This window comes from Chelonus insularis, unplaced genomic scaffold (genome assembly GCF_013357705.1).
Source record: "Chelonus insularis isolate UGA/USDA-ARS -01 unplaced genomic scaffold, ASM1335770v1 contig_77_pilon, whole genome shotgun sequence".
NCBI lineage: Eukaryota > Metazoa > Arthropoda > Insecta > Hymenoptera > Braconidae > Chelonus > Chelonus insularis.
This window is the reverse complement of record NW_023276746.1, coordinates 462406-488129: the sequence shown is the minus strand read 5'-3', so window position 1 is coordinate 488129 and position 25724 is coordinate 462406. Positions and strand designations below refer to the sequence as shown.

The 25724-nt window shown below is 28.5% G+C and overlaps 1 protein-coding gene across 8 annotated transcripts in view; it reads right to left on the bottom strand.

The window, feature by feature from the left end:
• ATP8B (ATPase phospholipid transporting 8B) overlaps positions 1-25724 on the bottom strand; it is a 61119-nt gene that overhangs the window by 2430 nt on the left and 32965 nt on the right. For 4 of the 8 annotated variants that reach the window (XM_035090504.1, XM_035090505.1, XM_035090506.1 and 1 more), the window contains 11 exons: positions 23348-23406; positions 20774-20986; positions 20163-20368; positions 16425-17223; positions 10440-10619; positions 7213-7954; positions 4482-4674; positions 3008-3150; positions 2352-2704; positions 429-654; positions 79-314 (listed from right to left, as the gene is read on the bottom strand). In XM_035090504.1, coding sequence (XP_034946395.1) covers positions 79-314; positions 429-654; positions 2352-2704; positions 3008-3150; positions 4482-4674; positions 7213-7954; positions 10440-10619; positions 16425-17223; positions 20163-20368; positions 20774-20986; positions 23348-23406 — 3350 coding nt within the window. Of the gene's footprint in view, positions 1-78; positions 315-428; positions 655-2351; positions 2705-3007; positions 3151-4481; positions 4675-7212; positions 7955-10439; positions 10620-16424; positions 17224-20162; positions 20369-20773; positions 20987-23347; positions 23407-23673; positions 24089-25724 lie in introns of all 8 variants that reach the window. The other 4 variants (XM_035090501.1, XM_035090500.1, XM_035090502.1 and 1 more) reach the window with 3 other exon arrangements.

Sequence of the window (25724 nt, the reverse complement as noted above, 5' to 3'; positions counted from 1 at the left end):
GATCCCCATAAGAGAACTCTCAAACTATTTCAAACAATAGAAACATTAAGCAATCAATAGTTAATGAAGAATAATTACCATAGTCAAACTTCCAACGTAGCTTCCTCCAATGATGAAATTATAAAAATAATCTAAAATGAAATACCAAATGACCGAACCCCATACCATAAAGTGATTGACAATCGTCCAATAAGACGTGTCTAAGGCTATTTGAACTGTAACGACGATAACTAAGATTGTTGCTACTACACTGCCCAGCAGCATATGATCTGAAAGTACGTAGCCCTTTGGCGAAACTCCATCTTTATAAGTTCCTGAAATTTTATCAATTATTTATGAGTAAATTTAAACAAAAATAGAATATTATTACTGGACAATTGGGTACACAAATTATTGTCAATTAATAAGAGAGTTTTAAAAATTCTTACCGTATGGTACAAGAAATAAAATACAACTGGCCCAGAATCCATGAAGAGCACTCCAACAAAATTCTTTTTTATTAAAAAGTAAATTCTGTAATCCTGGAGTATATAATTTTGGATACAACAAGCTATTCTTATCGTTTACGTCCTGATCAAACACACCAACAGCCAGAACAGGCAATGAAGTGTAGAATAAGTTGTAGACTGAGATGTACATTGGATCGAAAACAGTCTGAAACGAAGCAATTAAAATTATTTTCAATTCAAAAATTTAAATAAAAATAATCAAAAGTGTAAGCCAGAAAAGGATAAAAAACATTTACATATGAATTAATAATCAGATAATGCTTTAAACTCAAATTTTAAATCTCAACTCCGGAGCAAGCTCAACAGAGGAGTTTCAAAATCGTATTCGCCTTAGACTCATCATAAATATCAATTCTATTTCAAAATTAATAATAAAAGTTCAAATCTATTTTTACAACAATAAACATTTAGGTTTTTTGAAAAAATCCCTCAGATCTGATTGTGCACAATTAATTGATTCATTTTCAAAATCATACTCGATAGACATTTTATTCATAATAATTAAAGACATGAGTGAATAAAGGTTTCATATAACAACATTAAAATGTGGGGAAATTCACAATGGAATGATTTTTAGTTTAATAAACTGTTATGTAAATTCAAACTATTTTTATGTCAAAATATTTTTTGTGAAAATTTAGACTTGTTGATGAAAAAAAATACAACATAATATCTTCATTAACTTATGTATTAAATAATGTCATTTGAACCTGCATCGAAACTCTGTATTAATATTTCTTTTTTAATTATTTAAAAAATCCAAGAGTGCTTATTAATGTGTGAGTTTTTTTTATATTTTGAATGACTGTTGAATTCGGATCCAAGTGATCCTAAAGGAAGGAAAAAATCTAGCAATATGTTGCATTAGTGTGCAAATAATGAGGTCGTTCTTAGACTAGGGTTGCCATCCGTCTGGATTTTCCAGGACATGTCCTCTTTGTTTGACTGGGGAAGGGGGCTGTCTGGGGTACTTTTTTCGAAATGTCCGGGTTTTTTATTTTTGTTTTTTTATCAAAAAGTTCCAAAATTATATAAAAAATAATTCTATAGATGTAGATGTTATTTATGTAAATGAAATTTTTTACATTTCAATTCAATAAAGATTAAGATAAATTTTAAAATATTTAGTAAAAAATTTTAAGTCTGATCTGTCCTGGTTTTTGATGAGATGAGTCCGTGTTTTGTCCTTCGGGTTTTCACCGCTTCAGTCCACACACACGAAAAGAATATCTTGGATGAAGAGAAACTATTCTCTCAGCAATCATGTATTTAAAGCAAAACTATAATATCTTAGCTCGAAAAAATTATCTCGAATCAAGAAAAATATTATCTTGAGCCAACATAACATGATTTTCATTATCTACAAAACCCAGATTATCTTGAATCAACAAAATTTTTCTTGAACTGAGATATTCTTTTTCTGTGTGCAGGGTTTCAAAAATTTGAAATGACAACTCTACCTTAGACAAAACTTATTAGTTTGTAATCAACCTGTCTGTAAACACGAGATATAATAGTCAATGAAGATTTCTGTCCTTGTCTGCAGCAATTAACTAATCATTTCTTTTTCAATATATTCCACTTGTTTCTGTTAAGCACTTGATCTTTATTTCTTCTGAACCTTTTCACACTAATTCTCCACGATAAATTTAACAATAATTAATCTTACTGTAAATGTTAATGTCGTTGGAGTCTGATACTTTTTGAAAATAGATAAATAACTCTAATTAGCTCTACTGTTTCACTGGATTCAATCTGAAGCTTTGTTTACATTAAATTAGATTGAATGAATTTCATAATTTGTGCCTGATCAGATCTAAAGTATCTTTCGCTGGGTTTTACCTGTGCGCTAAATCCACAAAAGAATGCAAACCAGATGTGGCATAACGTGAAAGCGAAATTTTTGTAGAAAAAATATCGAAGAAATTTAGACATTCTGTAGTACGACCATCTCCCATGGACAAACAGCAACCTTTCAAGAAACCTAAATTGTCCTATTGAGTAATCTGATGCTAAGACAGCTTGTAAACCTTCTTGACCACTGATTCCAACACCTATGTGAGCTGTTTTTATCATTGATACATCATTAGCACCGTCACCAATTGCCAGTGTTACAGCATCTTTGTTTTTCTTTATTAGTTCTACCACCATGGCTTTTTGGAGTGGTGTTACTCGACAACAGATCACAGATTTACCTAAAAATTAATTAATTCATTAATATTAATTCATTCATTCATTAATATACGCTTTTTTCTCGCATTTAATAAAATTTTACAAAAATTTACAAAAAAAAACATGTCTTGATGGTAACTTGAGCAACGCTAGACTGATTTGTTTATATTTAGTTTATGACTAAGACTAGAGCAAACCAGACGTCTGTTCTAATTTCTCGTAATTTATCTTTCTCTTTTAATAAACTTTTCAATTGGTTGTAAGTATTTTTAAGTCTTTATTTCGCTCCATTTTATATTTTAAAATAATAAAAAGTGATTACTTACATGAGCTGGAGACTTCTAGAAAAAGGTTTTCCATTTGTGGATGAAGTGCATGAACCAAAGAATGGCCATTAATCACAAAAGCAAATCCTGAAGAAATTTCAAGCTCGTGATCTTCAGGCTCATCTCGATTGTATTCTGTATCACTGCATTTATTGAAACAAATAAAATTTCATGAATAAAAAATTATTACTTTCATATCATTATTAAAATTTTTTTTTTTTATTACCAATGATTATTCATTTATTTATTTATTTAGTTGTATGTAATAATGAATTATTTTATTGTTAAATTATTTATTAACCATAGAGTTGAATAAAAAATTCATTAACAGACTACTAATCAACTACTTGAACAAGAACTTTTTAAAAAAGGTCTGAACTATGAATAATACAGAAAGTGCACATTTTTATGATTTTCTTAAATGCTTAAGTACTAAATCGTAAGAAATGTGATAAGCTGTACTAATTTCTTAACAAATTTCATTCGAGATTAATTTCAAAGCAGTCAGAAAGAGAAGGAGTGAGTATCAAGAAGCATCATAGTTGTTTTTTTCTCTTATTTCTTTTTAATTCCACATGTAAGGTATTCATTTTTTTTTTGTTTTTTTTTAAAGGAAATGATTACGCTGAAAAGATTTTTTAGTTATGTAGCACACGACAAGCTTACCTCTTAGATATTTGGTTGTAGTTAGTTAATAATGATAATAAAAATGATTACGGAAATATTTTTTAGTAAAAAAACGAATTATTAAAATGTAACAAGTAACAAGTGCATAATAATAAAATATGCTAAATATTAAAGATACAATTATTAAAAAAGTTTCTGTACTTTTTTAAAATGATGATTGATTAATCAATAGAATAATATTTTAAAAAATTCTAAAAGTAATATTGACAATGAATTATAATCGTCAAGGAGATTAAAAATAGTTGTTTTAATGCAAGAATTTAAAATAATTTGATTTATTATTTACCTAGAGAGAAAAGTAAGATATTTCAGCACGCAATAAAAAAAACATTATGGAAATAATGTAATATGCAACTAGGAAAGAAATACAGTATTTTTTGCAAGTCACCCCATGTATAACTGTTTCCGACTGAAATAAGAAATTTCATTGCGTGTGGAAATATCCTATTTTACTCCCTAGATAGATAAAATACAACTTTTTATTGAACAGTCATAAATCTTGGCTCATAAAATTTAAGATGTATCTCCTTAATGATTAATCCACTCAAACAAAGCCGTAAAATGAGATTTGAAAGAGATTGAATTAATTTTTTTAGCGACAAGAGATAATAAAAACGATATATATCTATCAGTAAAAAGAGGGATTCGCGGTGCCACATGAAAGGGGGGGGGGGTGTCAACAATTTCTCTAAAAACACTAAAGTCAGTCAGAAATTAATAAATTAGAAATGCAAAGAACAAAATGTACTGTAAGTGTACTGTACTCCATCTCTTTCATTTGCCTGACCTTTCCTTGTCCCACCTGAATGTGACGATCGACAGAGCCGGCCTTTTTTGTTGGCTCGAAGCAGTCTTTATGGTCTCTAAATAACGATTTAATTGTGTTTCAACACCATCGTACGTCGTGGCATCAACAATGAAGACATCCGTGAGTTCGTCTGTTAATAGTTGACATGAATATCCTATGTTGATAGCAGTTTCTGGAAACATTTAATAAAAAGATATTAGATGGGTTATTTTTATTAATCAATCAATACCCTCGGGTATTAGATGGAAGATGAGAAAGTCTTACTTTCTAAAAGTCTTTTTTTATAATAATTATTCTTGAAAGTCTAGACTATTCTGCCAGTAGGTAAAGAAATAGAAGAATTCTTGTGAAAGAAAATATTGTCTTTCAGCATAATATTCTAATGGTTTACAAATAACTGGAAGAAATTTGAGGTGAGATGATTTTGTGTCAAATTATTCTAGTATCCTGCTCATCAATTTACTTGAAAAAATATTTATTGTTTATAAAAAAAATAATAAAAGTCTTCCAAGCATCTAAAATGTGACTACAATGTTAATCAAATGGGTGACATCATTTAAAAACACTTTAAGTGTTTTAAATTAAACCACTACGATTTGCAGGGTAGAGATAAATTTCTTAGAAAAAAATCCCATGCTCGTCACTACGAAGTGAATGCAAATGACAAGTAATGAAGTTTTTTTAAAATAAATTAGGAAAAATTTTATGATACTTAGTAATTTTACCTTACTCACATAGGAATTTTATTTTATTGTATTGTGTATTTGGTTGTGAACAATAATGTCTAGTCAATATCGACTTCATTTTCGAATGAAATTATCTTTCTCTTGCTTAAAAGAATTTTAAATAGTTAACCTTTTCATTTATTTATTATTAGTTTTTTTGTTATAAAAAAAACGGCTCCACCGAATTTGTTCAAATTTCTTTCAGATTTTCTTTATAATAATATCTTTCGAATAAATTTTGATTGAAGTTGATATCTCTATCCGTTTTTGAGATATCGAAAACGAAAAAAATGCTGACGTCCGTACAGACATACGTACGTACGTACACACACAAATCATTATAAAAATTGATCAGTATGCATGCAAATACCATGAAACGTGGAGATATGATGAAAATTCAAATTTTACCAATCGACCCAATTACAATAACTTCCTAATGGGAAGTTAATAACCAGGAAATTTCAAATTGTACATTGTTGATAGATATTAATAAACAATCGAAATATCGCTCTAAAACAAATTGTTTATGGTCTGTAGTTATTATTAATAATCATTTTTTAAACTCAAGAATGGTCCGAGCATTGAGGAAACGTATTTAATAGCATTGCTTTAAAAAAAACGGACTGTTTACTTAGACAATTGCCTTAAATTTACTAGGAAATAAATCCATCAACGTAGGTTCAAATTTTTTACTGCCTGTACTCTAGCCGTGGGCGTTAGTATCCCCAGCAGAAATTTGTTAGGGTTGAGGTCTGGCTCAGATCTGGATTGACCTAGTTTAGGAAGGGTCTAGGTCAAAGGACTCACGATTTCTAAAAAATTCGTTGTCACATCTAATTCATTAAACTAATTTGTAAAATTATCTTATTTTCAAGGATGGATTTTAAGAATTCTAATGTCTTTTTTTTAATTAAATTTTTTTTCAGTCAACATTTGAATTGAGTTCAAAAAAATCTAATATATATTGTAATATATGGGTGTATTCAGTTTACATTGATGGTCAAAAAATTTTTTTTTTTTTTTATAGTAATACTAATTAGTAGGCAGTTACTTATGTTTAACGTTTGTTGCCACAGGTTTAGACCTAAAATAAACCTGGTACTAAATGTTTTTTTAATTAAAAAATATTTAAACTTTAATTTAAGACTTGTTTGAAACAATAACTCGATAGGTACATTTTTCCTGCCGAAAAAAAAAACTTAAAAAATATCCTGCCGAGGTAATGGTTCTATATAAATCAAGGCACTAAATGATAATTTTATTTTACATAGTAAGTAGTAAATTTTAAGCCTACTTTGAAGTGGTAACTCCTTCAGTATGATTACTGTATCTATATTGGACGATTTAAAAAATCATATTGGGCTGGCAAGAAAATAATGAAACACTTTTATAATTGAAATATTCTGGCATACAAAGTATCATGATACTACCGCCATATCTTTGCTCTCAAGGCAAATACAAGTCATTGATGGACATGGTGACTGCATTGGAGATTGAAGTTTGTAGACTCTTGAGTAAATAATAAAATTAAAAGCTGTTCTAAGTACTTCAGTATTTTCTTGCCAACCCAATATAAATTTTGTGCACCACTTAGGATGGCAGTTCTTTAATTTTTGAAAATAGTGAGTTTCACAACAAAAAATGTTTCATGTGGTAACTCGATAGGCCTAAGATTTTGCAGCGGGTTCTCGCTCTATTAGCAACGCTCAACAGATTTGTTTACTTTAGTTGGTGACTGAAACTAGATAAGAAATGACCTGACGTTTTTTTCTATCACAATTTAAATCTGTCATAATTTGTTCACCTTCAATAAACTTTCAATAGGTTTGATTAATTATTTAGTTTCCATTTTGCTATATTTTATAATATTAAAACCGTTTTCTTTTTGAAAGCTATCCTTCTTAGATTAAATCATATCTGTCTCAATAAATTTCTGCTTAGCAGGTGAACAAAGAACAAATAAAGTAGATTATGATTCAATTTACCTTGTTTATCTCCTGTAAGAACCCATAATTTGATTCCAGCAAGACTCAAATTTGCGATTGTTTGTGGCACTCCATCTTGTAGTTTATCTTCAATGGCAGTGGCTCCTAATAATGTCATATCTTTTTCAATTTCCTCATAAATAGCATCAAGTTTGTCATCCTTATCCTCACCACTCAACACAGCTTCCATATGACGCTGTTTCCAGTCATTAAAAAAACTCTCCTCTAAATTTTTCACTGACAAACACAAAGTCCTTAATCCTTCACCAGCAAATTTACTTAAATGTTCCTGAGTTTTTTGCTTAAATTCTTCATTTCCTGGCTTTAACCTTTCATAAATTACATTATCAGCTCCTTTACAATACAATCGAAGATGTCCATTACGTCTTAGAATCACAGACATTCGTTTCCTCACGTTATTAAAGTCCAAAATACATAATAATTCATAAATTTCACGTTTACCCATCACTTCTATTGTTATACTATTTGGTGAACGTTCTCGAAACACAAAGCCAAAATTTCTTGCAGCTGAAACAAGTGCTGCTTCGTCTGGTGATTGTGCTTGATACTCAATTCTTCCATTCTTTTCATCAGGCATCACCGTATGACAGAGAGCCAGAAGACGGAAAAACATGTGGACATTTTCATCATCTTTCTTCACTGCTTCTAATAACGATGGATCATAGAATTTAAATTCTGGCTCGTAGTCTTTATTAAATGAAAAATCTATAGGGGGTGCAGTCTGTAAAAAAATTATAAAATAGATTAGACATGTTGATTTGTCATAACAGATGTTTATTATTTTGGTTAGTTGAATTAGAATATAAATTAACTACTAGCAATTTCAACAATTTCCCCCTGAAAGTGAAATATTTTTACTTTACTATTAAAAACTGACATTCAAACAATGTAATTAATGTTTTTATTCTCTTCATTCAGAGTGATTTAGAACAAAGGACGGTAAATGTCTAGACTACCAGGCGTTCTTCCCATAAAGTCCAACCACAAGTACATTTTTCAGAAAAATGGCAATTTGATATGAGCTGGAGTCAAACCCAGATCTTCCTACCAGTATTTTGTTTTTTTTGTTATAAAAATACGTTTGTTTAAATAGAGACAGAGTAAAAAAATATTTTCTCTAATTCTAACACTGGGCTGTCGTTAAAATTTTTGCTTTACTAGCAACAATAGAAAGCATATGAAAAATGAAAGGAATAAATACATTTTAATTGCTGTTTTCTTGTGTGTAATAATTTTTTATTTATCATATAGAAGGTGGCAAGAACCCTAGCAAATAATTATTTCCAGAAAAAATTCAGTAGTTATTTTTTTTTGACAGCCATGAAGCATGAAAAAATCTAGTGATAATTTGATACAATTTTCTCTCTAATTAAAATTCATATAAATATTAATTAATAAAATAAAAATCCTATTCACAGACTTCTACATTAAATAAACTTCATTTTGATACCAAAATCGGTGGAAATAATTGCAAACAGACAAATTAATTAATAATTTCTCTACTTTTTAGGATTTTCATGCATCCATTTCTAAACCTTCTAATACATTTTTAAATGTCTCAAAACGTAAAGATATGATAAAATTACGAATTTTAAAAATGGATTACATTACAATACCTTCCTTATAGAAAGCTAATAAACAATATTCATAACTTAATGAACAACGTTCTTGTTTATCTGACTATTAGACCGGGAACAGCAAGAAGCCATCATTTATCGTAATTACTATGTTTGCCATGAGGCCATAAGCATGTTTATAAGTTACATATTTACATTTATTTTATGATACTACTTGGTGAGTCTAAAGTGTATATTATATTACCAAAAATTACTCTACCTCAAACTATCAGTATAAATTGTTGTAATAAATTATTGGACTAACTAGATGGCCAAACTAGTGTTATATATTTTTGCTCTTTAAAGGTGTCAATATGTAAACCATATGCTTAACCTTAAAATTTTATTGCTCTTTCGCCACATGGGTTGCGAAAGCAATAAAATGTCTAAAAGATGATTTCCTCAACGAATTTTCGAAATCCTTTCTATTTTAACAAAATCTTAGGAAAACTCAAAAAAATAACTCAAGTAATAATCGTTAACCTCAATCCTTAAGTTTCATTGCTATTCATTTTTAGCTTCTCTTAAAATATATATTAAATAATTATGTAAAATTATTGAAATACACTCAAACATTACACTGGGCTGTTTCAATACTATACTCGAGCTATCTTATACTTGTGTCAGTTTTCCTACTTACTTTACTAGTTTTTATAACTGAGGCTTTAATTAATTCACGAGTAAGATTGCTCAAAAAGCCGGGTTTTCACATTTTTTGCGTAAACTATCATCGATATAAAAAAATGTTTCAAACAAAAGTTGTAGAGAATGTGAAAATCTATAACTTTTGTATGAAACATTTTTCTATATCTATGATAGTTTACGCAAAAAAAAATGAAAAATTGGCTTTTGAAGCAATCTTACCCCTTTTTTATCCTGACGCTGGGTTCGCAACCCTTTTAAAACTATCCCTATGCTAGTCAAATTTAGCATGTCTAGGAATATTTCAGCCAAGTTTGACCGAGGTTGAAAAATTGCCATTTCAGGTCTAACTTGATTGGACTATAAGAATTACTTAATTCTGGGAATTAGTTCCTATATCCAGACATTTACCTAAAAAACTAATGTATAGACAAAAAAGTTTAGTCTAATTGATATAATTAGTAAACTAATAGTGTAAAAGAAATTCTAAAATCATTTCACGCAACTTTCTTAAACAATTAGATCATTTAGATTATTTATCACCAAAGTTCAAACTGATCAATAACATAGTAATTCATAATAAACATAAACGTGCTAAAACTTTATTATCCAATTATCATAGAAACTTTCCTAAAAGCTATTCAAAATCACTTAAAGTATTTGATTAACAAATGACACCAATTTAATCCATTCAATTAGCATAAAATTGTTTTTCTTAAGCTAAGAAGTTGTCCACTTTTTACTCCCAAAAACTTTAAAAATAATTATCCAATCAATTAGTAAAGCATTTTAATTAATTATTGAATTAGTTTTTATCTCATTCCTGAAAAGAATTAGCATTAAGTTAAGTTAGTCTACTCAGCAAGTGATAATAAATAAAAAGACGTGCTAGTTGTATGATAGATGAGTGAACAAAAGTAAAAACAACTAAAACATAAGCATGCGTACTGCATATTCAAATGAGTCTTTAGTGCCTCCGTTGATACTTGGCTCTGGTGTTGTGGTGGATATCAAGTCTCCTTGTTCTAAAAGTCGAGCATTGGCGCTGGTAATTGGCGTGTAAACCGGACGTACAAAATCCTGGCCATTGTTCCATTTCATTGCTGATACCTTTGATGATCTGTCCGTCTACATGCAGCATACACATGCTGAATAATACACACTTTTACGCAAAAAGGAGAGCTATAGCAACTCCATTACTTATTTTCATTCAGATGACAATTTTAAATAATCGTTTTTTTTTCTTTTTAATTTAAAACTTGGAATGAACAAGCAGTGGGGGATGATATAACTCAACAAAAAGCTTTACGATTTAATTCTCATTTATAAAAAAAGCTTTGCAGGATAATATTAATTGTTTTCCAAGGGTTTGTATAATGAAAATTGATTTTTATGACATAAATGTTTTCTAGATAAATATACGTCGATAAAAAGGATTTATTTGGCAATTAAACGAATTTTGTCTTTGTAAAAAATACTGTGTTGTGACAGTGATGCTGATAAATGTGCTTCACAGGAAATATTAACAGTTTTAGATATCAAATTTAGAATAATCAAAGTTGAACTTGGAAAATACTCTAGCAGTTCATTTGCGAGACAGCATTTGACTAATTAACTAATACAGTAGGATTCATGTACTTTCAACCACTTGAGACAGCTCAACTCATGTATTTTCAACTAGAAAAATTATCAACTGAATAATAATTAACTAAATAATTATAAGTAACAACAACAATACTAGCAATCAAATAAATAAGAATGATAATTGTGATATTTTTAAATTAAATCGGTTGAAAGTAAATGTAATTTTGAAAATACATAGACTCTACTGTAAATAAATACTATCCAGAAGATATACCTAACTAGAAAAAAGGTGTCAAAAAGACATCTTTTGGATGTAGATAAAAAGATGTCTAAATACTATTTGATAATCTTGGAGTTGTCTTATTGACATCCAAAAAGATGGTTATTTCTGTGTAATACTTTGTTCAAAATCATGTCAAAAAGATGTCTAAAATAAAGCCAAAAAATACTCTAGATATCTTTTAAACATCATTTTATTTATCTAAAAATTAATCTGATGAATTTTTGAAAAACTACTTGTTAACTTTAAAAAAATATCATATAGGCATAAAAAAGGTTTTTTTCTAGTTGAGATAAATAATACAGAACTCTAGAAAGTGAGTGAATACTCCAAAAATGGGTACCTGATAAAAAACAATTTAATTTTTTAGTGATTCTCTTTTTTTTAATTTAATGTAATTAATTTACTCGTTAAAAGAAACCTTTGTCAAAAAAGTAACCAGACTTTTAAATTTTTAGTGTCCTTATTAATAATTAAAATGTACCAAATTATTTTATCAGTCATTGAAAATTTTGAAGAATAGTTTGTTATGAATAATTAATGAAATGAGCTTTTTTCAGTCTAGTCAACACTTGAATTAATAGGACCTAAAGGTGATTGTACTGTAGAGTCTCTATAATATGGACGCCTTGGGGCTCTGAATTTGGAGAATAGCTATTTTATAGAACACATCTATTCTCATTGCCAAAAACGGCTGAACAAACATTTGTTTTCCCAGCTGTCCATTTTATAGAGGACTAAATAATAGAGACTCTATTATATTTAGTACCAAAACGTCACCTGAAAAATGTAAGTACACTGCAAATTCCAGATGATTCACACACGTGTGAAATTCATTTATTTGATGTGTATTATGTGTATAATGCTATTAGCAAACTATAAAATCATATATATTCTTTCTAAAAAGTGTTTTTTCTCAGAAAGCTTAGATCTTTATAAATACATAACTAAAATTAAAAACTTATATCACTTTAAAGTTTATGTTCTCTGTTTTGGGAAAAAAATCTAAAAAAAAATTGTCAAAGCCAGTATTTTTTGAAATATTTTCTTTTTAAGGCTGGGCTTTCCTAACCTCAAATCACTTCAAATTTTTCTCGTCAAATTGTACATTTTTTTTTTGTTTTTTTCACGTAAAAAATATTTAAGAACATTTCGAAAAGTGGTATACACGTCGGAAAACAACGGTTTATAGTACAAGTGCAATAATAATCGTAGAATAAATCATTTTTCAGTGAATTTTTCGAAATGTTCTTAAATATTTTTTACGTGAAAAAAACAAAAAAAAAATGTACAATTTGACGAGAAAAATTTGAAGTGATTTGAGGTTAGGAAAGCCCAAGCCAAAAATTGTTTTCAAACAAACATATTATATAGCTGACGCGTTCGAATAATTCTTAGAACATGAAGAACTTATACATTTACTTATTTCACCATATAATATTAAACCACAACATAGTGTGAAATTTTTGCACGGGTCAGCTAGTTTGTATGAATTTTTCATTTTTATACGTGTAAAAAATGTCTACAAAAGTACTATGGCTCATCTATGGCTTTGTATCATCCTTTATAGCTTATTAAACATCAGACTTTAGGAATAAGGAAATTATTTTTCGTCATACCCGCGCGGAAAATTCACTTTTCCATTGAAGAGCGGTTGAACTTTCCACACAGGGATGACGAAAAATCATATTCAACCCTAGGGGAGATAATTAGACTAGCTTAAACCACGTTTAAAATTACAACCCGAGCCGAAGGTGAGGGTAGTAAACACGCGGTTTAAGCTAGTTTACTTTTCCTCCCTAGGTGTGAAATGTACTATTAGTTCCGCAGTATAGAATGCCATGTTTCTGTGCACAATATGGGAATAAAATATTACCATAAACGTACATATAATTCGGAAATTTTATGTTTCATGTCGATTCCTTATTTCTAAATAAAAAGTGTAATGTGTGTATTATACACTACGCGATAAATGCTGTCCAATTTTTTGAAGGTTATACATCTGATCTCCTATACTCTCTTATACCAAATTCAGACAGCATTTATGTCGCGTAGTGTAGCTGCTCTCTTAGAGATTATCTGTGTAAATTTCAAAGATGTGTGACAGAATTTTGGATTTACAGTGTGATAAATAATGAATAAGAATAAATAAATAATAAATAATACAACTGTCTTAAATTGAACTGAAAAAAGCTCACTTCATCAAGCATTAACTATTTTATTCTTTTAAGCAAGATCTAATTAATAAAAAAAATATGGACTCTATATTTATAAAAATTATTTATATTGTATTCATCTTCTGAAAGTAAATGTCTATTTAATGGTCTGTTTACTTCAATTTCAAAAATCTTTGGATTTCATTGTATCATATATTATATTGGATTTATTGGATTACAATTTTTTGAACTCAATTTTCCTCGTGAATCAAATCTAATTTATTTTAAGATTAAATAATAGAGTTTTAGTGATTTCTTTTTTAAGATTATACAGTAAATAAAGGCTTAACAATTTATAAACTATCGATTTATCGTTGAAGAAACGTTAAAAATACTAAAATTAAGTTTTTTAGAGGTTTCTTATAAGTAAATATAACTTTAATGCAACCCAATATCCAATTTTATCACTTCTTCTAAAGAGTTTATATTCCTAGAACATTGAAACTTTTATAAATGAAAATTTTTATTTTCAAATACCTGATTATTTTCATGTAATTAATGTACTTAAATTTGATAATAATAAACATTCTAAAAAAATCTTTACTGCTCTTGGCTTTTTTCTAAAACTTCAATTTTTTTTAGCAAAGAAGGACTCTAATGATTTTTTACTGATTAAACCAATAACTTTCTATTTCCCTAAGATCTTTTAAAGAGATAATTACTTTTACTAAACCCTGAAAGATTCTAAATAATTTTTTTTAAACTAAAAATGAATTTATAATAAAGGACCAGAAATGTTTATTGCATTTCTCTATAAATTCTTCATTGAACGTTTTAAATTGTCATGAAGTAATGACCACACGTCCTAGTATTTCTACCAGTCTAGTAATTTTTCTACGAACCTTTACTCTAAAAATTTAAAGAATTTTTTAATCCAATTGACAATTAAATTGACTTCATTGTCAAAACTAATTAATCTATCATCAGCATGAATATGTGTTCAGTCACCTAATCATTTAATATAAATGTCCCAATTATTGATACCTTTTTTTTATTATCCTAATTAAGGTTTTTTAATTGCATCGGACAGTATGAAAAACCACTCTGAATCTTTCAAAATAAAATAAAATTTTTTTATTAAATGTTATTTTCACTCCCATTATTTATCGATGAATTGAATCATTTTTTATTACTTCAAATAATGAAAAAAAGTGATTGCTTCTTTAATTGAAAGGTTAAAGGTAATATTATTATTTATAATGTGTCTTCTCGAAAATACTACATTATAATTTCATTTCACGGTAAAGTATTTATCACAAATCCATTTACACTATGTAGTTTTTTTATAAAAATTTAAAGGACTTTAAAATCACTACTTTTTTTTTGTTTATAAAACAAATTGGTGTTAATTAAATGTAATAACTTTTTAAAATGCAGAATAAAAAATGCAAATTTGATTTAATTTATTATTATATATTTTTATTAAAACAGACTGCGAAGCTAAATTGGTTAATTTTGAAAAATTTCAAATGTTTAAAACCCATTATGGTAGTTATAGCACATAGGAGCGCGTTTTATGGGGGCTTTAAGGAGGCCCCATTGAATTTCTATAAAACGAATGATAATTCATTGAATTATTGATTAAAGTATTTACTGGATAAATTACAAAAATTTTTTGTTAATTATTACTATAAATTTGATAATTAATTTTAAAGGTGACTTTCATATTGGCCATATTGTAAACGTGAAATGCATGATTTTACAGTTTTTAATTAATAATTTCTTTATTAAATATTCGAAAGCTGCAATTTTTTTTTGTGAAATATCTATTCGAAAACGTTCCCGAATGAATGATCTCGTTTTTCGTAAGTATTTGCAGTTCGGAAGATTGGAAAATTGAACGATAAAGTCGAAAGTACTATCTCTCTCTCCCTCACTCTCATTTACGTCAATGTATGAAACTGTATTTATAAATATGATTTTTACATCAAAATGCCCGATAACTGAGCTTTTTTTTGCTTGTAACTTGTTCGTGATAATCTTAAGAACATCATATTTCAACATTAAATTTATTTGCAGACTTTTAAGTGCTAGAACTACTTTAAGTAAACTAATCATGTTTTGTTTTATGTCAGAGACATATTTTAGAAAGTTCTTCCGACTTTTATGTACATTACAAAGCCCACAGAATCACAAATGTATCATTAATTAGGACATTTATTCTATTTAAATTCCACGATTATTTACATTTTCTACCAATTCTTCTCCATAATTTTCTGTACACTGAAAAAAATAATTATGTGGTAACAATTCAAAGTATAGTTGCAATAGTTTGCTGTCCCAGCAATCCTTATGCCTACTCTAATTATTCGAATAGCTATTATAACTATCTAGACAGCTGCCACAACTATCTTATCCGTATGAGAAAGTGAAGTATTGCTATAGTAGCAATGAATGCAAATACTTCACAATACTATAAATTATGAAAGGTAAAATATAGAGGTACAGAATTCCTCTCATTATAATATTTTTTTTAAATTGATAACACAGTATTCTTGAACACGACTAAGTAAACATCATGTATAATTACTATTGATTGGCACTGTGGTAGTGTAAACAATACTACTGTCAAGATAAACAGTAGATGTATTATAAAAAAAAACATACCACTGGATTTTCTAGTAGACATTAAACACCAAACAATTGTTTATCATCAATAAATATTCATTGGGTTATTCTATAATATTTATCCATCAAAAATAAATCATTGTATTTATTTTCCAAATAAATCCTTTTATCAAGCTGACATAGAAGAGCCCTAAGCTGAAGGTTTCAATCAATGAATAAACCTACGAAACTTGGTGTATCATAACAAAGTGCAATAAATCACGTAGACAAGTGAATGCAGCTCACCTCACTGAGATCAATAATTTCACCGGTGACTTGATCAATGACATCACCGTAGCTTTTGCCGGCAACCGAGCATTTGTTGAACGTCATGATGTTCTGTGTAAGAGTACCCGTTTTGTCGGAGAAAATATACTCAATTTGGCCTAATTCTTCATTGAGTGTCGTAGTTCTGGCTCTTGCATGTGTATTCGTTGGTGCATAATACATCTCCTCGTCCCAATTAATAAGGAATGATTGAACGAATCTTATAACTTCAACACTCACGTATAAACTTATTGGCACGACAGTATTTAACACAATTGAGTACGAAAAAAATACAAGTAGAGCTGTCACAGTTGCACCACCAATTGGATCAGTAGGCACTAATGAGTCCCATGGTAAATATATTTGAAAATATCGGCCTACTAAACTCTCCCATATGCCACAACCAACCATGCAGAATAAACACAGGGACAGGAGAAAAAATACGATTCCAATAATCAGGAGATTTAGGAGTCTATCTATTGAGGTCCTTTTGAATTTTGTTTTTCCTGAGTTTTGCATCAGTTTGGTGTCCTTGCCAGCAAAGATCACCACACCATAGCACCACTGTGTATTCCTTAGTACACAACCCCGTAATATTATCTTGTCGTTGTCCAATGCATACTTTTGTCCTTTCCAATTTAATATTCCGTCAAATTTGTTCAACAAATTGTTTGGAGTCTCACATATTATTTCGCCATCAAATTCTCCTATCAACTCGTGATTGTCCATCATTGCTGCTGTCTCCGCTAAACATTGACGGCATTTCAAATTCGTCTCCCTAATGGACAGAAACAATACATGTGGTCAGAATAATTAAGTGATTAATTTGTCGCGGTTATCATCCGACAACCTTTTTTTACGAATTTTTTATTTATTAACTTCCCAATAGCAAGTTATTATAATGGGGTGAATTTTTGAAATTCGTAATTTCATCATATCTTTACGTTTTGAGACATTTAAAAGAATATTAGAAGGTTTAAAAACAGATGTACGTACGTACAATTGTCCGTACGTATAATTGTACATACGTATGTCAGGTTTTTTGTCGTTTTCGATATCTCGAGAACCACTAAAGATATCGACTTCGGAAAAATTTCATTTCAAAGATAATATAATGAAGAAGATCTGAAAGGAGTTTGAACAAATTCAGTCCAGCCGTTTTTCTTTTATAACAAAAAGAGTGTAAAATAAGTTGAGTAAAGAAAACATTTGAAATAGATTCTACTTATTAGATGATTAACATTATTGACAACTGAGGTCAATATAATATGGTTGTTAATAACTTCATTCAACTCTAAACAATTATATATTGTTTATAACAAATTTAATTAGTTATAAACAATTTAAAATGGTTTAAATTTATTGAATTATCATTATTATGATTATATTCGACGAATATTAATAAAATATTGTTATAAATAATTTAATGTGATTAAACAATTGTATATTGTTTATAAAAACAGTAATTTTTTATAAACGAAAAAATCAAAAGATGACAAAATTATGGATTTCAATTAATAGGAAGTTCGTTGTCAAGGCTAAAACTAAGCCTAGACCTATTTTTCATTAACATCTTTTTTGAAATTGACTCTAAAATGATCACTTTTAAAAAAATAGTTTTAATAAATTGAAAATATTTTTGGCCGTCTAAAAGAAATATTAATGAATCACTAAAAGTACCTTTATTCTTGAAGAAAAATTGAAGTATAACTAACAAACAATAGATATGCATTCAGAAGACAGCAAAAAGGTTCAAAAAAAATTGCTTGTAAATTATCAAAGTCTACGAATTGCATGTCTCTCGTTGAATGAAAATACGTTACGCAGACGTTTGTTCTAAGTTACGACAGAAAACCCTTTAACCCAGCCTTGCTTCTTTCCTGAGAAGAGCTACGAGAAATTATTAGTCGTTAGAAAACAATTTTAAAGAAAAAGAAAAAGATAGAAAAAGCTGGACATCATTGCAATCATTACAATTTTCTATCTGGAAAGTTTTGTTAACTGCTAAGTAAATTTGAGTGGCTATAAATTAAGCAAAATTATTTTATATATTTAAATTATTTGAATTTATGCATGTGAAAGTCTACAGATTTAGTATGAGCAACGCTTGACTAGTTTGTATAGATTAGCTTGATTCTATGACTTAAACCAACTGAACATCATTTCTTGTCATTTTACAACATTATTTTTTATAAAGTAAAAATTACTGTGAAAGATAGTTTAATTTACATCATTTGAGGAAATTCTTTTCATAACGAGATATGTACATGATGACTTTTTTCCAAAAAATATAAAAAACTGATCGTAGGAAAACGTTTCTGTAGGAAATCCTGATTGTACGAAGTCCAATTTTCTAAGTAGCATATCCTGTTTGAGATTCGTTTAAGGTATGAAATGATATATTTTAGCATAGGTAAGAAGACCGCATACTCAGCTTTATTTTTGAACATATCCCGTTTTGAAAAGACCCTCCTCATTTGTCATTTCGAAAAAATTCCTATCTTGAAGGGTAAATTTTACTATTTTTGTCTGGTGTACGACGATTACTCTGTACAGAGAGGTAATGTTTAAGGAGTGACCTCAGTAAAATATTAAACATTAAGCTTTGGAAATAAGGAATCAACACAGCACATAAAACTTCAAAATTACATATGCGTTCTATTCTTCAACTGTGAACAGAAACACAGAGTTTTATAAGATTGAACTAAATTCAATTCCTTTCTCCTAAAGTTTAATGTTTAATGTTCTATTGTGGCCACTTCTTTATACAATTCTTCTCTCTGTATATCAATAGCACATTTTATATATTGCAAAAGACTTGTATTGTTTATGAAAATAAATTTCCTAATAATAACTAATGATAGAAATATGTATTTTTTTAGTTTAATGATGATAATGACTGAAGAGATAAGATATTTGATAGATAAAGATTGAAATAAAACCTCAAATCTCTTGGCAAAAGGATAAAATTTATGTTAATTATGTTTTAAAAGTAAACAGCACAATAATTTTTTAAAAATGAATTTTTTCTTGTAAAGTGGTATCAATTCGTTGCTGCAATTTATAGCAAGATAATAAAAAAAAACTACTTCAACAAGAACTTAGAATTACTATTATTGTTATAAAATTATTTTCAACGATAAAAGTGATCATCTCAGAGCGAAAGAAACTTGATAATTTGCCAATGATATTACTGGGTTACATCTTCAACATCGTAATAAAAAAAACGACAACTTCACAGCAAAATGATCGAACATAAGTTAGAATAATTGTATTTCACATTAAATAAAATTATTAAACCATTTTTCTCTCTAGGAAAGTTTTATTTCAAGATATTTTTATCTTATTCAAACAAAAGAATTTCAATCTTGATGATTTGTAAGTATAAAAACCATTGAATAATAAAAGTTCAACCTCAATCATGACAATGACTATCATGCATCAATGAACAAGGATTTATTACATAATGATTAGACCTTGTCAATTAGTTACAGAATTGACCGTTTTAGTTTGAATAAAAATACATTAATTGGTTTACTTTATGTGAGAGATTGAATTAGATAAATATCTAAATGATAATGATGAGCTTGTTTTGAATGTTCTAAGTTTAATCTAAAATTTGATGGAATAATATCAGTACAACTATTTTTGAAATATCGATCAAACATAAAAACGAAAATAAAAAGATGAATGAAAGATTGTATGAAATAAATTTACCCATCTAATTCTGCAGTCTCAATATAACAGAGGCCATTTGGTTCACTAGTGGATAATAAAAGAACATCAGCTGCAACGAATTGATCATTTTCCATTCTTATCACATCTCCTACTTGGACTTGCGACCATTTCTCCACTTTAAGGCTTGTTCCTCGAAGTGTTTGTGACTTTCTATTGTTCACTTGTGAATCGCTGCTATGTCGTTGCTGAAAAATTTTAAAAATAATTTATCTCTCAATTGTCGACATTTTTTAATTACAATAAATTATTTTAAAGAGTTTTTATAAATTTTAGAAAGATTTTAAATAAGTTTGAATTTTTATCTCTTTTTTTAGATTAAAATGTTAAAAATAAATTATTCCGGAAAATGAGTTTGTTTAAATTTTAAAAAGAATCTTGAGTGTAAAAATTATTACTGAAGAGTTACCATCTTTTAGAGATATTTATTACGTCAGAAAATAAGAAAAAAATTCAATTAAGTTTTTTTTTTTTTATTCGTTCCCATTAGCTAGGAAATAACCTACTTCTATGTTCCATCAACAATTCGTTTTTTTAATGAAGATATGTAATTAATGATAATGAAAAAGTAATCATTAATTGAATTAACTTACAAAGTCGTCGTAGGCATCTTTGACGGCAGTGAGTGTGAGTACCCCAATGAGAGGTATTGCTGTAGTAATTGGGGTGAGTGAAGATATGGCGGGGATCATTTGAAGAACCAGTAGACATAGGAAGTAAAAATTGGCGAGCCGTTGAAACTGCTCAAATAAGTTTAATGGCAGGAACGTCAGAACAGAATATTTGGACGTTTTAATGTAATTGTTCTGAAAAAAAATATCATTTTACCATAATTATACATTTTTTATTTCAATTTTTGTAGGTCGTTTTCCAATTTGAAATAAATCTCTTAATTTTCTTTTTAAGAAAAGCCCTGTTTTTGACATCAAAAACTTACCGAATATTTACGAAAATAACCGAAAGTATTAAGGGAGTAAAGTAAAATATTTCATCCACGCGAAGGTGAGAGTGGCAAACACCCTGGTAAGAATGTCTTACTTTGCTTCCATGGTCTACATACTATTTTTTATCATACCATCGTCAAAACTTAAAGTTTGTTGTCGGTTTTGAGGTTGGAAAAGTAACGTTCTCTCTCTCGTAGAGAATGACAATATCCGTCTGGGCATGCGCACAGAGGATTTTTTGTCTTTTTATGCGGGATAGAATACGTCGCTTTGGGACCTGAAAACCGGGAGAAAACTTTAACTTTGGGCGGGGGTATGAGAAACAATCATATTTTTAAAGTTATACTTTTGGCGCATTGAGGGTAAAATTTTCATTGTAACAGAAGTTGCGTACGCAACAGATATGAGACACCGTGAAGTAAGTTGCTGAAGTAAATAAGCTAACTTCAGAGTATCTACTTATAACAAAAAAAAAATTGTGATACTAAATGTGATTATAAGGTAAAAAACTGTAATTAATATTAATACCAAGGCATTTGTGTCTAACTGGTTTAATTTCTATTCTACTGAAATACATGAAATCCTTGCTAAGTGCTCTTCTGTCTATATATGACCGACCACAACGTACTTCATGTATAAACTATTACTGACTTATTTTTCTCATGCTTGTACTATTATTATGTATCTGTGGCCCTAGTCTAGCTTTGCTGTTGGGCCTATGTAAATAAATAAATAAATAACACAACGATAAGTTAGCTGCTTTAATTTGATTGGTTGAATTTGACGTAATTCATATCATTATTTTACAATCTGATCCACTAAATCTGGAATAAAATATTAATTATTATTTGAAAATTCAATTGTTTCCCGATTATCTGCACAAAATTTAATAATGACCCATATTCAACTTCATCAGAGAAAAAAGATAATATACAGAAGAACCATGTAAATGAGAACAGTTTACCCACCTGTCACATGGACAGGGATAAAAAATTAATGTTGAAGGGTCAATGCACCAATGAATGAACGACATGGCCAATACATCTATTGGCAATATATAAATACAATAGAATCCATGTATTTTCAATCACTCGAGACAGCTCAACTCGTGTATTTCCAACTCAAAAAATTTTAACCTGAATAATAAACTAAATAATCATAGTAATAAATAAAAATAATAATAATAATAAAGCAAATAATATTAATATTTAACAGATAAATCGATTAAAAGTAGATGGAGTTAAAAACACATAGACTCTATTCATTGGTATATTTAATTTTCTTTCAAAATTTCCATAATTATTTTGAGTTGCTTGGAAATAAATCATTCAAATGACTTTTTATGTCCCATGTACATATCTCCATAAATCACTTTTATTTCACTGATGAACCAGATAATAATTTAATTTTTCGTTCATTCATTGGTACATTGACTTACTGTAATACGGAAGTTCTTCTAGATTATTTTTTATTTTTATATTATTAATAGCAATTAAATTGTTATTAATTAAAAAATAACTTTGCTGTTGTTTTAATTTCTTCAATTATAAATTTATTCTTAAAAATAAAGATTCCTACCAAATGCCACCTAAAATTTTATTATTTTTCAGGGTAAATTTTACTTTGTACAATGTACCCGAGTATTCGGCATGATAAGGTAATTTCTATTTGCAAAACTGTACTGTTTAGAATTAAATAATAAATCATACTTGATACTTCAAAAACTATAATTTGATACTGCAGTGTACCAGTAACAGATTAACTTTATATTTTTTTTATATCTTGCGAAAAGACCCTCATTAAACTCTAAAAAATAATAGTTGAGTGCCATAGTTGGATTTACAATCCTGTGTTCATTTCTTATTTGACAGAAAATAGTTGAGTCCTTTTCGAACTATTAATAGTAAATCCAACTATATATTTCTCTCAGTGTAGATTTTCATATAAATTATCATTTATTTATTGTTTCAACTAAATGCTTAGCTTGTTAATAATAAATGGTCTAAATTTAATAATAATAATTTTTTAAATTTATTAACAATACTGCACACTACAATACCAAATAATTAATCTTTCGATGTAATCAGGAAAATTTGAACTCTCGTTACATTAATCAATATTCGGTTTTCCTGCCTTGTGGAATGTTTTTGATGTCAAAAACACTATAATCTTATTTTTAATAAAAAAAAAAAAGATATTTGATTTGAATTTAAGTATTCTTACAGCATATTTAAATTGTGAGTTGTACTCCCGATTATTTGCACGAATTCTCCTTTCCGTTTCTGTAAAATAAATAACATCATGATTAATATTAATTACTCAAAAATAAATGGTTATCTTTTTAAAAAATACACTCGATAATTTTCTTCTAAAAATATTTCATAAAATAGTTGATAAATGGTAGAAGGAGAAAACAAATATCAGAAATTCCCCGGAAGGAAATAACAAATTCCTTGATATTTGTATCTAGCAATTTAAAAAATGACAGTTATTTTTATCAAAAAAATAAATGTGTTTTTATAGAAGAATGGCTTGTGATGAAAACTCACCACTGGAAAAAAATACAGAACTACGTCCTATACATTCAGTAGCTGGTGGTGAATTAGGAGGTGCTGAGGATGAAGTCGTTGGAGTGGGTCGATATCGTGTACCTTTCCAGACGACTAATTTTCCGAGAACAGTGAGCAAAGACTCTCGTAAAGTATGACGATTACTTGGACCACCCAAACTACTTGAAGAATCTCGCTTGGAGCATTCTCCAGCTTGTTCAACGTCATTCGATGATGATGATGGAAAATTAACAACCACATGAGTTGATGATGAACGTTGTTTTTTCAATTTCCGACGTTTTCGTTTCTTTCTCCAACTTCTTCCGGTAACATTTGTTACCACTGGATCAACATCTTTTGTTGATTTACCAGCTACTCTCGAGGACTCTTCGGCAGTGCCTTCGTCGTCTCGTACCTTTTGCAATTATTTCAAAATAAATTTGTCATACATTCTATTTTTTTTAAATTATCAGAACAAATTAATAAGATGACCACATATTTGTGATGAGCTCAACAAATTGATGTGTAAACATTTTTGCTCTTTGTGTTGGGACAATTGAATGTGAAACATCAAGCCAATAAGCTTCAACCCATCATTATTATCATGAACATTGCTTGCTAAGTATCAAAAGTACCTCCGCTCTTTTTATTTGAGTATTCGTTTGGGTGAAACCTTGGACCTATTTGGAGATCTTGAAGTCAGTTGTCTTGGAATTGCAGAAGTCAAAGGCTACCTAGTGTTATATACTCTAGACTCTGCTACAGATTTTGATGAAAAATATGGATAAAATATCTGTCATATGAAGGAACAACTTTCATACCAATTCCTGATCATGCTTACTTCATTTTTGAATTAAAGATCATTGTAAATCGAAGATTTTCAAAGTGTGTTGAAATAAATTCTAGAATTTAATACCCATTCAAGGATGTAAAAAGTGACCACAAAATGCAATAGTTTGTATACAGAATTTTAACATTGAACACACTCAATGTGAATTTTATTAATTCAAATGAATTCGAAGTGTTCAATTTGCTCAGAAATATACCTAACAATTACTCTGAGGATAATAAATAGCATTTTTACTGTGATAAAATTGAATAAACATGACTATTTGTTATTTCTAAAATAAAAAATAAATAGATAATAGATAAAATTTCTATTTTTAAATAAATAATATTTTGATATAATGAGACTACATTTGACATTAATTATCAAATTTCCGAGTTATAAGATAAATTAAATGATATTAAACTTTAATATTAATAATAATAATGATATAATTAACAAACTTTGATTATCAAACACTAGGCCAAAACTATAAACCTTAATTAGTAGCTTTTATTTGACGATGAATTAATAGCTTTGATTTTTATTGTATTATTTCTCAGTAAGGCAAAGGCAAAGAGAAAAAGCTAATGTCCAAATGATCACCGGTATTCTTTCCAACTTCGTTGACCCATTATTAATAATATTAAACCTTGAATAAATATTAAATTATGTATTCAAATTTAACAAACAAAAATAAATCTATTTATATTCAAGATATAATATGTAGCTGAGAGATATTAAATAAGTTTCATTCAATCTTAATTAGAAGAGTAATAAAACATGAATTTTTTCAGGACAAAAGATTCATTTAAATTTTTTTATAACATCTGCAAACGAATCTTAATAATCTCACAAGTATAGTTAGTTAAGATAAGTTCTTGTAAATAATTTTGAGCCAGTCTCTTCTAGATTTTCTTTGAAATACGATTGTGTCTACCTTCCATAAGTTCGTTTTAATTAAATGAAATTTTTATTTCTTTTAAATCAGAACCTTTCTCAATTTATACTAAGGTATTTCGATCGAGATTAATGTTTTCTTAGGATTTTTCTTTACTACATTAGAATTAAACATTGTTAAAAAATAAAACGTTTGTTTTAGTAAAAAAAAAAAATCGATTAAATGTTTAGAACTCAAGTTATTTGATATCAAAGTTCACTCTTCTCTCCATTTAAATTTGGATTGCTATCTCAAATTTTTTAAACCCTGGACTGAAGCGGTGGA